Below are 15,580 nucleotides of genomic sequence, written 5' to 3' on the forward strand. Positions count from 1 at the left end.
CGGCGGGGCTAATGGGCGCCTTCCGACGCCGTGGCCCCGCAGGCCGCCTGGGAAGCGGGTAGTAGCTCGGGGCGGGGAGCGGGCTCCCTGAGGCGGAGTCCTGCCTGAGGTTTTTGTTGCCTCGTTTAAACTGGGCGAGGGGAGAACGGCTCTGTGTGCGTGTCGTTTTCCTGAGCCTTGCGCCCTGTTTCCAGAAGGAAAAAAAAAAAAAATCTTACTTGGAAAAAAACAAAACCAAACCCAAACAAACAAAAATACTCCCCAAACCCCCAACCGTAAAAACTGAGCGCAAGCGAAATGTTCGTGACGGTCTCAGCCGCCTGGTCGCTGTGGGGTCTGGGCGAAAACCAGTAAGGCATAGTCTGAGAACGGCCGGCGGTGTGCCCCGGCCATGGCGGCGGGTGGCCGGCCCCGAGGGCAGCCCGGCGGAGGGCGAGGGCTTGCTCGTAAGCGGAGAGTAGCTGATGGACCTCCTCTGGGAATAAGCGAAGTAGCCGGTAACAACAAAGGGGATCGCACGTTTGTCGGGTGCGTTAGTCCAGCGCTGGACGTGACAAAAAAAAAAAAGGAATTGAAGAAAAAGCCGCTGCTGAACGTTTTTCCTTTTTTCTCCTCCCTCAGGGGAGAGGCGCCTGGAGGCTTCGGGGAAGGGAGGCTTCGCTGAACCGACCGGTGCGTGCCGCGTTCTTCTTACACACTGAAACAATTGACGGTATTTCTATGTATCTGGCCATCTTGAGTCTTTCCCTGCTTTCATTTTTAAATAATGATGATAAAAAAAATTGCTTGTTTATTTGTTTTAGCTTTTCCTTGGGAATCATGAACACCCGGCAGCAAAGCAAAGTTATCTACTCCTGGTATGGAAAACCCCTGAGCTCAGACAGAAAACTGAGGACTTCCCGGTACAAGTAAGTAAAGTTTATTTCTGGCTTGTCCAGGGAAACTTAATCAATGAAGGTTTCTTTGCCTTTCTTACATCGTTTAGGTTAATGTGGCAGTAAGTGAGAATACAAGTAAGGTTTTGAGGCATGTGTATAACAAAAATGTTCTCACAAAGCTCTTGAATTATAAATTGTATAATGTGTAGACAAAAGCATTTAACCAAATCTGCGAATAAGTGTTAACTGTCTAATTAAAACATATATGAAAGCTTTGAATCGGGAAACTAAATTGTAAGTTTTGCAAGAGGGGGCTTAACTAGCTGTGAAAGTGACAGGCCATCAGCTTTAACGATGTGTGAATTATGAAGAATATGAAATCCTGTTAATGTGCATGCCTGTATCCCTTTCTAGGGGAATCCTTATCACATCAGAAAGAAGCAGAACAGAAACCTGTATACAACTTGGCAACTTTATTTTAGTAGAAGGGGAGAATGCAGATCAGCCTTTTGTGGCACAACTCCTGGATTTATATGAAGATGGTAAGAGAAATAAAAATTTACTACTTATCTGAGAAATCTTAAATCGTTACCTATTTCATGGGGATGTAGTTAGCAGTAATGCTATATCACTGGCATAATTTTTTAAGGAAATTAGGCTTTGGTAATTGCTGCATCTATTCACATGCTCCCCAAATATTTGGGACTGATGGCTAATTTCAACTAAATTTGATAGATAAACAGAGAGCTTAAGACGTTACATTCTTACAATCTTTTTTGCTTACTTGTCTAATTTAAAAGAAATGGTTCTTGAGGAAGACAGTGTGAGCATATGCTTTATTTAGAGGTTGGATAATCCAAATGGAGCAAGAGCACTGCAGCTCTGGAACTTGCATCTTTATTAGACATCGGGTAATATAGTGATAAGGTACAAGGCTGAATAAATGGGGCTTATTATTTCTGTCCCTTGTAGAACTACTTGTTTATAGAGATAGATATGAAAAGATAAATCATGGAAGGTGAGTGATACAAAGACTATGTCTGAGTCTGAATTAGAAACTACTCATTAGCTATGTCTGACTTTGAATAGCTTTTGTTGTTTGTTTTGGGCCATCATAGTAATGTTTTGAGGTTTTTAAAATTTCTTTACTTTTTTTAAACATAAATACATATCACTCCAGCTTATTTTTTATTAATGCACATTTGTTGTAACATAAATGAATATTCTTTTCATGCTGGAATAAAACATATGAAGCTTCCCTGAAAACAAGATTTTCCTTTTGTTGTATATATCTGACAAATTTGTTAAAGATGTATGGCTTTGTTTTCATTCAAAGCTGAATGTCTTAAATTGTAGAGAGTAACTTAACAGTCAATTATAATATGTTCCAAATGTTTCTTTTAACTCTCTTCACGCTTAATCTGTTTGTAGTGTTTTTTCAGCCTTTCTCCTAGATATCCTTTCAACAGCAAGATTCTCTGGTTTGTTAGGCAGTGAATAAATATGTTTCTGGCTCACTTCTAAAATGACATTGACATTACAAATGTTCTGAAATTTCTCAGTTCTCCTTTTCTGTTGCTGCTTTTGATTAGTGGAGTTTGATTAGATCACATTTATGCAAATAAGGAACTTCTTCATTTGTGATAGTGAACTGATGGTCTGGAGCTGGTCTCCAGGTATTTTGTGATTGAGACCCTATGTAGGTGTGTTATCCTAGTCCTTAAAATTCTGAAATCAAACATTTTTAATTTGGCTTAGAAAATGGGAATTGTAATATCTTATCGGATGCTTTCTCACCTGGATCCAGGGAGGATTTCTATCCTTGATGGCATTTCAGCGGAAGTCATCGAGGTCTGGTAATAACTGTTTGCAATACAATAAAATTCTTAATGTTCACTGACTTTTTTTCATTGTTACAGGTGGTCAGCAGAAACATGCAGTTGTGCAGTGGTTCTCTCATATTACAGAGATACCTCCGAATAAACGTAAACTACTTAAAAGAGAGGTTTCTCCCCAAGAGGTGTTTTTTGATCAAGTTCCTGGCTATGACACTGATATAGCTGTGGAGACCATTATTAAAAGTGTCATGGTATGTACTGCAACCCCCCTGCACATAGAGGGAAGAAAGAAACAGAAACAATTTGAAAAGCATAATAGAACAGTGCAGCACCCTTGCAAACCAAATGTGTGATGTGTATTTGTTAATGCAGTTAACATAGGATAATTGAAAACTGTTGATATTCTCTTTCCTCCATCCCTTTGGTTGTTGGCAGCCAGCTCATTTAGAGGTTTGCATGGAAAGAAGTAATATGAATGGGAGTCCTGTAGTGCAATAAACCTATGCTAGTGTAAATGTAGGTTGAAGGTGTTGCCCTCTATAATGAAGGATTGCATGAGTTCCAGTAATAAGATCTGTGAATAGAAAATAGTTGCATGCTAAGAAAATAGTTGAATGCTAAATAAATGCTGAGGTATGTGTATTTTGGTATTTTCTGTTTTTACAGGTAATACCACTACATCTAGGGGAGGAACTACCTATTACATTAAACAAGGAACAAAGTTTTTATGTAAAACAGTCTTGGGATGGGAAATGCTTTAAGGCTTTGTCCCCTGATGCATTCTCGAAGCTGAAAGAAGCTAACAAGAAAGGAGGTGGCATCTCAAACTCTTCAAACTCATTTATTCCTTTGGACATCATTTCCCCCCTGAAAAAAGAGAGAGAAAGTGTTGTTCGGAGTGCCACAAAACCAAAAAATGTAGAGTTGGAAATAGAATCAAAACATTCTGCTTCCAAGTCCTCCCTTGCTAAGGAGAGACATTCGCAAAGAGTGGCTAATGGCATGAGAACTCCAACAGCAAGGAAGAAGTTACAGTTAAACAGTATGTATATGGCAATATTCTGTCCATCTGGTAGTATTGAATGTAATGTTTTGCACCTCTTCATTTTGGGTAGTTCAAACAATGGTAATATTCAACATCAGTGTTTTTAGCTGCCTTATTCAGGCTTTGGAGTTAGCCCAAGCCTTCTGGGTGCATCAGTTGTTTGTCTTATGTCTGTTATTTCAAGCAACTGTACTGCTTATATCCAATTGCTGTTGCAAATGTTTTATTTGTAACTGGTAAGTCTAAATTAAAGTACTTCTTGGCTGAAATGCTACCAGTCAGCCTAACTTGACCTCAGAATGTCTCACTTTTTTTAAACTTCTGACTAATGGTGTGCTAGAATGTTTCCATTGGGCTGGTTGAATAAGCACATTTCATCCTATGTAACGTGCAATATTTTCAAACTGGAGCCTGAGTAAAGCTGTAAGTGATGGAGGCAGGTTAGAAAACTGAAAAAAATCAGTTTGTATTCTATTTGTTCATCTTTTTAGAGGAAGCATGTGCCTTCTAGTGATTCAGTTTCTTGTTCCTGGAGTGTAATGCTATCTCCTGTCATCTAACTGACAGCCACTGAGCCAGTTGTACCATGCCTTCTGAAAGTTAACCAAACCAGCCATATTAAAGCCTGACAAAAGTTCACTTTGCTCTTGATTCCTAGGTCCCACAAGATCTTCTAAAGGCAGGCTCCTGGGATGTGAAGTTTTGGAACTTTTGGATGATGACTGTGATGCTATAGTACCATTAGAACCATCAGCTACTAAAAGAAAAGTGAAATTCACTGGCATTTTAGGCTCACCACCAAAAATGCCTTGTGCCAGTGATAAGTCAAAGTTTGATACTGCAGAGCACTGGCAGACATTTAGTGATCCAATACGATTATCCCCCTATAGTAAGGTCAAAGACTCCAGTGAGAAAGACAAGAATCTTAATAGGGAATATGACATTATATGGTAAGTGATAACTTTTTTTATAATTACTTTTGTATGGGGTTTCTATTTGTATGTATGTCCCTTAAAGCACATTTATGAAAGACTTCTGGAGAGAAAAGCAGGTGAAATCTCTCTGTGTACTACATTTTGCCTGTTGAGATCACTGAGAGAAGGTGATAGCCTAAATAGTTACAAGTGTACTGTGGTAAACCTCTAGAAAGTGTGTTACCTGGAGGTGAATGAATGATTGGGGAGATCATAAAAGGAGTTGGCTTTTAAGATGGACACAATCAGTTTGTGGTTACAAGAAGAGAGAAAAGAGGTTGGAAAAGGGAATGGTAGGATGATATGAAAGGGAACTGAAGCCATATTGATCATTATGGTTTGTACCCATCAGCATGGGTAAAAATCTGTTTCTCTGCAGTCGCTGTAGGTATGTCACACACAGGCTCAAATGTGCCCTACTTGTGACAACTATTGAGATATGCTCAACTATAGGGAGGGATGCGATTGGCCTCATGAGAGTTCCCATGGTAATTGTACGTATACTTTCATGATAATTTTTATGTAGAAAAGAAATCAAAGCTCAAAAAGCATAATTGTTTAAGTACATCTTCACCCAGCCTCTAAAAATGGCATTAAGCTGGGACAGGAGGAGAATGGATCAGACCTTCTTGTATAAAAATATTGCAAGTCGTATTCCTCCTTTCAGAGTAAAGATGTTGGTGCAATACTTAGTGGATCTGCACCCCATTTTTGTCACTTATTGTATAGCAAAAGAAATTTACTTTCCATTGATAAGGTAATGGCATTTTAATGGTATTTACAGATCTAAAAAAAATTTGAGAACTGTCTACAAATAAAGTAATTCATCTCACTGTGTCCTCTGAACTAATAGAAAAGTTGTATTAACAGTAAAGGGTTTCAGTGGTAGGGATGAAGAGATGCCTAAAAAGACAACCAAGGAATCTCAAAACACAAGTAGAAAAATTTACTCCAAAGGGCAGATCAGAGATGCTTGAAGAAAATCATATTTGTTTTCTCTTAAAAAACAAACAAACAAAAAACCCCAACAAAAAAACCAAACACCAAAAACCCACAACCAAACAAACAAACACTAGTGTTTTAAGCCCCTGTCCCTTCTGTTTGGCAGTGTTATATTTGCAAAATAATTTGGCTGTTAATTCAACTATATCAGCATCTGTTTGGTGCTCTTTGCTGATGTATATGTGTCTAACTGGGGAAGTGAGGGAAAGCTGTTAATGTGCAACAGCTGTTAGTCAAGCTGAAATAAATAGCTGTTGCCAGCTGAGGGTGCATCAGGAAACAAGCTGGTATAACGTTGATAGGGCCCATATCAGAGACATCTGTTTTGAACTAATGCTAGTGCAGTTGCTGTTGTCACAGCACCACAGGTCAGCTAGCAACTCTGACTTGTATGGACTCAGGTCCTCTCTTTAGACTTAGCAGCTTTCCTCAGCTGGTTCACAGAGCTTTATAGAAACACTTTATCATAAAAATCTTTACAGTACAGACCATGAATGAACTATAGTAAATATTTTGTGGTTTCGGTTTTTTTTTCTTGGCAAACATATATTGAAGAGAGGGTGCAAGAGGGGAAATTGTGCTGCTGGTGTCCATGCTATAGCCAATCTGTAAATAACTGTAAATGAGAATTTGTGCTGGATTGACAGCCATAACAATTGAGCCTGAAGTTTGAAAGGCCGCCTCTCCATCTTTACAAGTGTGATGCAACGAGGAAATACAAATAGCTTTGTGTTCTTTCTTTACAGTTCAATTGGACATCAGGAACTGGGTAGTCAGAGCCCTGTATCGACCCCTCGTTCTCGTAGAATATGTGCACAGAAAACAAGCGCTCTCATTGCAGAGCAAGTCAGGTAAACTTTTGCATCCGTGATATCTTATTCAGATCGCTATTGATAGCTTGAAGCCTTGACTGTTTGTCTAGCTTAATATTGAAATGCAAATGGTTCTAGAAGCACAGCTTAATTGCGGTATGAGTGAAAACTGTCTTATGTTCAGAAACTTAAAGCTGACTCATGGTGTTCATCAGAAAACTGACTTCCTTTAAACGAGTCTACTAAGTAGCCATGGAAAATGAACAGCTCAAGTGGAAAATATGTTGGCTTGCTGATTCCATTTAACTACAGAAAAAGCTGAAAATGTACAAATGATACTTAGTACTGTGTAGAGTTGTATGTATTTTTTTAAAACTACTGTCATTTCTGTTTCTCATAGCATATTAAATACACTGGAGTTGAACCAGGAAGAGGATTTTCTATCTAGCTCAGACAGCTCTTACTCTTCAAGTAGTGAAGAAGAGGACAATGATGTGCTCTGTACACCAGAAAAGAAAACTAAATCAAGCAGAATGCTCAGCACCCCAAAATCTTCAAGGAAGTCTTCAGTTCACACTCCTAAGACCCTGAAGAAAACTGTAAGGTTCTATATAAAGGGGCTGCTGTTATTTGAGGCAATTATTTGAATGCTTGATGGCTGTGGACCACCATCAAGTGTCTGAACCCCTTAGCTTTTAATGAAACATTTTCTTGATTCATACAATCTTTGATATGAGTAGGTTATGTGAATGTATAAAACACTTGCATATTGTGAATGTTGTGAAAATGTTGATCAGAAAACTCTAGCCTAAACGGGGAAAATGTTGGATTGGGCTGGAGCCAAACTGATGAATACGTTTATGGCCACCATTTTTACTTTTATTGTAAGCTGCGCAGAGACATTTTAGTTCTATATAGTTTTTATTGAGTGCAATCTATGTATAGCAGAAAGCCATAAGACCAACTTTGTGCTGGGCAGTAGAGCTGTCCTGATTCTTGAAAGCTTACCAATGGTTACCGACGCAAAAGGGATGCTCTACAGTGTTCATGGCCACACCAAAGAGTTTGGCCAGCAGTTTCTCATAGTGTCCTGGCTGCTGATGGAGATGGGATACCAGGCTATGTGAATGTTAGGCCTGACTTGTTAAGACTGTTTTCGGCACTATAGCCAGTACATGCTGTCAGTGGCTAATTTTTACACTGTGTTTATGAAATATCTAGCACAGAAATCCTAGTGTAACTAGAACTTGTAAGCACAGCAACGAAAAATAATTACGATATTGTATGGCTTTTTTTTGTTTGGACAAGGAAATTCAGATAGATCAATTTCTAGTTGCTTGCTGTTTCTTAAGAACCAGATCACTTTATAACACAGCACTTTAGAAAGGAATAGACAATTTAAAAATTCTTCAGACTATTAAAAGCTGTAATTGTCTTTGTTACTACCCTCTTTCCAGTTTCTTTTTTCCCTTTAGGAAGAAAAGACTATGAGGCTTGTTTGGTAATTCCCTCTGTAAAGACTGTTTTTCTTTCCAGCTTGTCCTCTGGCATCCCTAGGTAGTCTTTGTGCTTCAGTAATGTTTGGGAAACTTGTATGAAGGATCAGTCTTCAAGAGAAATTGCCATATGTAGAAAATCTAGTTTAGGTTCTAACTTTTCTTTGTAGCCTTTACCAGGAACACCCAAGACACCCCGGAATGCAACTCCTGAAATTCCTAGGCGCAACCATGAAGCACAGAAACCAGCCAGTATACTAGAAGAAGCCAGATTAAGGTAATGTGTGCTCAAGGGAGGAAATCATCTTGTTGTGTCGGCTATGCAGAGCAGTAGGCTATGCTGAAATAGGGAAATGTCATCTTTATCATATTGAATAAATTTGGTAAAAGTCTGTGTTTTGATACCAGAAGAGCATTTATGAATTTACAGCACAATACTAGATTTGCAAATACTAGTAGTATTTACAATTCCAAATTTTTGTAACCAGTCTGTGCTAAGTTCTTCAGAATTAGGTATCTGTCTTTATTCTGTGCAACAATAGAAAAACAAAGATCCTCTCTTACTAGCTTTAGATTGTAAAGGTACAGTATCTGTTTCCTCTTAGTGTGTGAAAAAGCTTTACAGGTATTGTTGTAAATCTTCAGTGGAAAAAAAAAATGCATTCAGGATTGACTGTATCTTTCAAACTGAGTTTTAGTTTTTTCAATTTCCTATAAGCAGTCTCATCTGTTTTATCCTACCTCTACATTGACTTACAAATTTTTTGTGAATTAAAACAGCTAGTTCTTTATTGCTGCATATTCATGGTGTTTGTTTATGAAGATGACTGTTCAGTCCTCTGAAAACTTAAAAGCACATATAAAGAGACTAGGCTATTTCTTTTGGGATACTTGACATTGGTGTTCAGATTTAAAGTACGTGGGAGAGATTTGGAAAACTACATACAACTGTGAAAGGTGGAGCGTCTGGCTCTTTGTTTTCCTCAGTAGGCCTTTCAGGTAGAACTGTGAAAATGCAAACTTTGGACCTCCTATTTCAATTTTCCTTTTCTTTTTTAATCAAAAGGCTGCATGTTTCTGCTATCCCAGAATGTCTGCCTTGTCGTGAGGAAGAATTCCAGGATATCTATAACTTTGTGGAAAGCAAACTTATTGATGGTACAGGAGGGTAAGTTTGTTGGTGAGACTGTAACCAAGATAACATCTACCTATGGCATAACAGCAGTCAGACAATCAACGCTCCTTTTATTTAAAAAGTTATCATTTGGCTGAATTAAGGTTCCTAGCTGAATTTTCCTAGTATTTTTCTTCCTTAAGAAGGATTGTGCATAGAAATAATGTGGATTGTACAGATTCAAATTACAGACCAAAGTATAACTAGTCAGTTTTAGATGTCTGGGAAACCTTTTTTTCTTTTTTGAAGAGGTAAATTACATGTATAAAGTATTTTAGGTTGTTAATTGCTTCAGTAATAATAACAATCCTCATGATCTTCCAGTGTGTTACGTGTCCCAGTTTGCAAATAAAGTAACTGAAATATAGGGAATTGCCTGAATTGAGAGGAGTAGTATTCAATGCTGGTCTCAGAACTCAGGCATTCCAGCACACTAATCCTAAGAGTGTTATCATTTTGCTCAGGCTGCTGAAAAGGTGTTCTCCTTTTGTAGGTGCATGTACATTTCTGGAGTGCCTGGGACAGGTAAAACTGCAACTGTTCATGAGGTAATTCGCTGTCTTCAGCAAGCTGCAGAAAATGATGACCTGCCATCATTCCAGTTTGTAGAGATTAATGGCATGAAGTTGACTGACCCTCACCAAGCTTACGTGCAGATGCTAGAGGTAAGTAAAGCCTCCTCAATGGCTCTCTGGTTTGAAAGAAGAGATCTTATACTTTACCATCAGATCCTCGATGTGTTAGTTTTCAAGGCATTTAACATATCGATACTTCCAAGTAGTCCCTCTGAGAGACTGTATGCTTTTATCTGAACCAGGTTAAAAAATAATTAACTTAAGGCCATGGCCAACTTGTTGAACTATTTTGCTTTCAGCTGCATAAGGGCAGTGGCTGGGAAATAGCCTGATTTATTACATCCACTCAGGTTTAAAAAAATCTAAACCAGATTCTTTTTATATTTTCCCCTTCTGTAACTTTTTCTGCACAGGTATGCTTAAAATTACTGAGATGACAACTCTGGAAGTCAGTGTAGTAGTAGAATAATTACTAAGGGAGTCTTAATGGTTAATTGGTATGTTGTCATAGCAATCCAGCTAAAGAGGGATCATCTCTGTCAACGATACAGTATTTCATGTTTCCATGACAAACGTCTGCAGTATCTCATCTGGGACTACTGACTGTGCTTGCGTTTATATGGGTGTGAATTAACCTTCAGAGGACTGGATTAAGATCACCCAATAGGCATTATACAGTAACTGCTCAATACCTTTGTCAGTCTAGGCTAACTTTAAGCCAGTGACTTGGAAATGAAATGATGGTTTCCCGAAGCATCTATTGCATTTTCTTATAAACTTACGCTCCATTTATTTAAGTTTGACATCTTCCATCTGAGCAGGAAGTGGTATACATTGTTCTAATACCCCTATCCTCATAGCTGGGAGTTAAATTTACATATTTGCATCATTTCCTCAAACCAGCATAGACAGTGTCTTGCTGACAGTGTCTTGTAGCCAGGTTGCTGTGTTTCTGTAGCATAGTGAAAGGCTTCATGACAATTACCTTTTCATGGTAATGTTAAAGTATTTTAACATTCTTTGTTCCTATCCTGTTCAGCATAAAATTTTAAAATTAATAAAGAATAGGCCTTGGGAAGTAAAACTTGTTGCTCCCCATGGACCCTGAACTCTTTAAGTTAACCCAGTTAAATATCCTTCAGGGGAGCACACAGTCAAATGAACCACTTATTTCTCTGAAACCTTCTGCCTCAGCTGTTATCCAAGTACCCTAGCTAGGCTGCTGCTACTTTTCTGATTGCTGTATCTCTTGTCACAGGTCAGCCTCTAGCTCCAGTTTGCTGACATGTCTTTGCATGACAGAAGCAAATTCTGGAGTGTTCACTACTGCAGTTACGTCACTGTCATAGGAAAGTTTATAGAGAAGGAACAGGGACAGGAAGGCCTGAACAGATGAGAGAGATAAGGTTAAATACCTGGGTATAGTAAGTGTGCCAGTTCCACCACAGCAAACTGAACTCTGTGGTATATGGGATGCCCAGTTCCAGAGCTGTAGAATCAGGATCGTCTGGGATCCAACTGCATTTTATGACTAATTCAGACTGTCCTGACTGAATTGGATACACGAAACAAGTCTAGATTATACATTATTGTCATGCTCCAGCTTGTTTAATAATTATGAAATCTTGGGTCAGTTTTTAAGGGATTCTGGAGAACAAATACAATTTTCAAATGCAATCTCCCCTTTACTTTACAGCTTGACTCTGAACTATGTTGAACAATTGATTCAGCTTATATAGTGTAATTTTGAAATGTCATGCTTTAATTTCTGTATATCTTTGGACCTGCAAGGGAGGATACACAACATAGATTATTGCAGAAGCAGTTCTTGTTGAAGGTATTTTTTTAGCTTAAGAGTTGAATAAATTTAGTTCTAGATCCTGCTGATTCATTAATATTTTAATGGGAGTCCAAGATCACTGAAGTCAGGCTATTCTTGTCAACTGACTTAAGTTTTCAGTGTGTGTCTTGTGTTCAGAGACACCCTTGAGGTATGCTACATTTAGAGTCCTCCTGAGACTGGGTTCGGGATTTCTTAATCTATATATAAGACAAATTGCAGGACCTTTCTTTTTAGCTATGTATTCTTTTATTTTTGTTCTCCCTTATGGACAGTTTCTGGTAGACCTTGAGTGTCTTACGAGCTACTTTTTCTTTTTTTACTCCCCCTGCCACGGGGGGGAAAAAAACCCAACAGATGTTTAGTGTTGATGTTAGAGAAAAGTTAAAACAGAATAGGAGTTAAACTTTGTATTTCCAGGGTTTTGGTGTGATTAACCTACAACAGTGTTTAATCCTTGTCCAGTTACTGACAGGTCAGAAGGTGACAGCAACCCATGCTGCAGTACTCTTGGCAAAACTGTTCAATACATCTGGACCAAAGAGGAAGACTACAGTGCTGGTAGTGGATGAGGTGAGACAAAGAATCCTTCATTCCCTTTCCTTGAAGTATCATAAGAAATGAGTTGCTGGAGGATGGGAAAAGACAAATTGTACATGCTTAGAGTATATCATATGTGGTCTAAAAGGAATAGACTTAGGAGAGAAGACACAAAGAGTTCCTCTTGGCCTTACTAGGAAACTGAATTTAAATGGGCAAGTAACCTGTTGCCATATTGTTCTCTGCCTTGGATTTCACATTGGTTTTATGGTTTGTTTTGGTCCAAGTCACAGAACAAGTTGTTCTGTCAAGTCCTAAATACCATAGAATTCAACTGTATATTGTCTGGAAGCTGCTGCTTTTCCAGTGAGCAAACTCCCAGTGAAATAAGTCATACCCAGTTTTGAAACTTCTTGAATGTGCTATGTTCAGTGATAAACAAATGCATACTTATTTTTTGCTGTAAGCTAATTCAGGGTCTTAAATGGACTGTCTTAATCTTGTTAGATGTAGTATTACTATCACAGTAGTGTTTAAAAACTCGAGCTGTTTAATCACTCTACTGTGATTAATACTGTTCAAGCATCTAGTAGGCCTGTGCTTTTCCAAAAGAGATTAGAGTCCTAATTCAGAAAATGCAGTCCTATTAGTAGATGGATAGAGGAAACACAACCGAGACAGCTTGTTCAGAATCACATAAGAAGTCTGTTGTGGCAGAGCTAGCACTCTCAAACCCCCATCAAATATTGCAAATCCAAGGCCATTCTTTTTCAGTCTAATTCTTCTCTTTCTGTCTCTGCAGCTTGATCTTCTGTGGACCCGGAAGCAGAATGTGATGTACAATTTATTTGACTGGCCAACTCAGAAGCACTCCAAGTTAATCATCTTGGCCATTGCTAACACCATGGACTTGCCAGAGAGAATAATGATGAACAGAGTAGCTAGCAGGCTGGTATGTCCTAGCAGTTTTGTTGCTATGCTGTAAAATGAGAACAGATTAAATACTGTATGCAGTCAAAAGTAATCCAGGAGAAGGGTAGGACTGGTTACATCAGATGTTAAACAGTGCTTTTATAATTCTCTCTCCAGAGGGCTGATAATGAACACATAAATCTTAGAAAATTAAGTTTAGGAGCCAGCTTGCTAATCAGATGTTATGCTGTGTAAGTACACTATGTTATTGGAAGAATGAATTAAGAATGCAGATGTCTTTTTAAACATATTAAGATCTGGATAATCAAATGCCATGCTTCATGGTTCAGCTGCTTACTCTAGAGTTCAGAAGAATTCTTCTCTGTTTTCCCTTCCTCTTTCCCCTTTCATGCCAGGCACCTAGTTACTTCTCTCTGTTTGCCATCATAAGCTTGTAGATTTTTCTTTGTTGAATACCTTTGGACAGAAAGTTAGATGCACTCTACAACTGTGTTGAATACATTTTCCTAGGTCATCTCTTCATCACTGCTCTGAGAAGTTATTTGCAAGACCAGTGCTCTGTGCCTCCATCCTTCTGTGACTCAAAAATAGTTCCATGGTGTGTGAATTGCTTTCCCCCACCCCGTAAACCTGCAGATCAGCTGAGTCCATATAGTCACAAGAGAGAAGACTTTTGCATAAGAAATGCAAAACTCAGGCCTCCTGTACAATATGGGAGGCAGTGTACCTTCTATAACATAGACTGTCCTCCTCATCTGACAGCAGTTTTTATTAGCTTGAGCCAGAAGATTTTTAATTCGTGGCTGATTGCTGACATCAAGTCAATAGTATGACTGTATACATATATACAGATTTGCTAAAGGAGAGATTAGTATTTTTTCATAGCTTCTGCTGTTACTATATTAAAAAATAAAGTGTAAACCATTGTAATCAAAAGATTTTTGTATTAGGTGGCTCTGATTTGTTTACAAGTTTTGTAAGAGAAACTTTAATTCTAATAGTGCTTGCTCCTCAGGCCTTTCAGTGGAGAGGTCCAACCAGTGGTCCTCACTTAGAGTTTTGTGGATTTGCACATATATTTCACAAATATGAGGTGGAAGAATTGATTAAAGCATATCACTCGGAGGGGAAGGATATGAAAAAGAGATTGCTCCTACCAGAGAAAATAAAACTAACTATACAGGCTATGCTTGAGCAGCTGAGAGTTTTCAAGTGCTACAAATGTTTCTCACTCTATTGTTGTTTACTATAGGGTCTTACCAGAATGTCCTTTCAGCCCTACACCTACAAACAGTTACAGCAAATTATTTCATCCAGACTGAACAGCATGAAGGCATTTGAAGAGGATGCAATTCAGCTGGTTTCTAGAAAGGTAAGAAAAGTACATATGTATGTCTTTTGCTGTTGCACTAAGTGAAGGAGGCAGGGGGCAGCAGGGGAGAATTTTGGCACGTATTCAGACCTGGTTCTGTGTTTGTGTTACATATTGGAGACAAGTGGGGTGTAAGTAGTGGATCATCCATTATGCTCTCTGCAAGGTATACAGGGTATTTTAGCAGGAAACATTGCTAAAGCAGTGTCCTTGCTTTTTCCACCTACTCTGAGAAGGCAGAAGTATATTCTAAGAGCTGGAGGCATGACAACAAGAGTCGTGATAATGCATAATAAGTCAGCTTCTTCCAGTGTTGGGCATAATGTGAGTCATTGGATGATCTTGAAAAAACACCAGTATGCCACTAGTGGCGGGAAATATCCATATTCATTTTCTTTCTCAAGATGTTTAAAGCCTTGGCATAATAAATAGTACCTGTTCCGTTGCCAGTCTTAGTAGCTGTACAAAAAATAAATAATGCATTGGGGATCAGAAGCTTCTCAAATTAAGATGTATGCATTGTTTAATGTCTTATGTTAGGAATTATACATTAAAATAATCTTAAAATTATGTTAGAACATCCATCAACCAGTATACACTTAAACTTTTCCTGCTAAGCATCATTGTAGTATTATAAAAGGAGTACTCATAAATGTCAGAAGTAAATATAAGCATTTGTTTTGTTATGAAGGAACCACCTTTTTGTAAGAATAATAGTGATAATTTTGCAGACTGAATAATCTGCGGTGTTTTTCTAGTATGTTTTTTTTCTTCAGAAAATCTAGAAAAGTAGCTTGCAATTAGATTTTCTGGAGGGTTTCTCGTTCTTGGCTCCAGCTGGGTTCTAGGGCTTTCATAAGTTATCAGCATCTACTGGGAAAACTAAGCCAGTACTATATCTTGTGAATGTTCATAGCTTTCTTAAAATTGTAAACCACTAGTGGTGCTTTAAGAAGTATTTAGTTTCAGAAATTTCAGACACCTAAAAATTTTCAGGCACTTTTAAGTGTAAATTCACTATCCCAGATGTTTCTTGGAGACCTGCTAAAAAATAGTGTACTCTTAAAATCAATATTCTATTGAGTATGGAAAAACAGGAGG

At 38.3% G+C, this 15,580-nt stretch overlaps 1 protein-coding gene across 6 annotated transcripts in view; it reads left to right on the forward strand.

The window, feature by feature from the left end:
• Positions 1 to 626: 626 nt before the first annotated feature.
• ORC1 (origin recognition complex, subunit 1) overlaps positions 627 to 15,580 on the forward strand; it is an 18,485-nt gene continuing 3,531 nt past the window's right edge. For 2 of the 6 annotated variants that reach the window (XM_010582371.1, XM_010582376.1), the window contains exons 1-14: positions 640 to 712; positions 804 to 908; positions 1,293 to 1,420; positions 2,798 to 2,967; positions 3,383 to 3,758; positions 4,420 to 4,711; positions 6,484 to 6,588; positions 6,950 to 7,148; positions 8,216 to 8,322; positions 9,112 to 9,213; positions 9,713 to 9,884; positions 12,082 to 12,207; positions 12,977 to 13,126; positions 14,360 to 14,479. In XM_010582371.1, the coding sequence (XP_010580673.1) occupies positions 820 to 908; positions 1,293 to 1,420; positions 2,798 to 2,967; positions 3,383 to 3,758; positions 4,420 to 4,711; positions 6,484 to 6,588; positions 6,950 to 7,148; positions 8,216 to 8,322; positions 9,112 to 9,213; positions 9,713 to 9,884; positions 12,082 to 12,207; positions 12,977 to 13,126; positions 14,360 to 14,479 (2,136 nt within the window). In that variant the 5' untranslated portion in view covers positions 640 to 712; positions 804 to 819. Of the gene's footprint in view, positions 713 to 803; positions 909 to 1,292; positions 1,421 to 2,797; positions 2,968 to 3,382; positions 3,759 to 4,419; positions 4,712 to 6,483; positions 6,589 to 6,949; positions 7,149 to 8,215; positions 8,323 to 9,111; positions 9,214 to 9,712; positions 9,885 to 12,081; positions 12,208 to 12,976; positions 13,127 to 14,359; positions 14,480 to 15,580 lie in introns of all 6 variants that reach the window. The other 4 variants (XM_010582374.1, XM_010582375.1, XM_010582372.1 and 1 more) reach the window with 4 other exon arrangements.

The sequence above is a fragment of the Haliaeetus leucocephalus genome, unplaced genomic scaffold, assembly GCF_000737465.1.
Source record: "Haliaeetus leucocephalus isolate CR32 unplaced genomic scaffold, Haliaeetus_leucocephalus-4.0 Scaffold848, whole genome shotgun sequence".
In the NCBI taxonomy this organism is placed as follows: Eukaryota; Metazoa; Chordata; class Aves; order Accipitriformes; family Accipitridae; genus Haliaeetus; species Haliaeetus leucocephalus.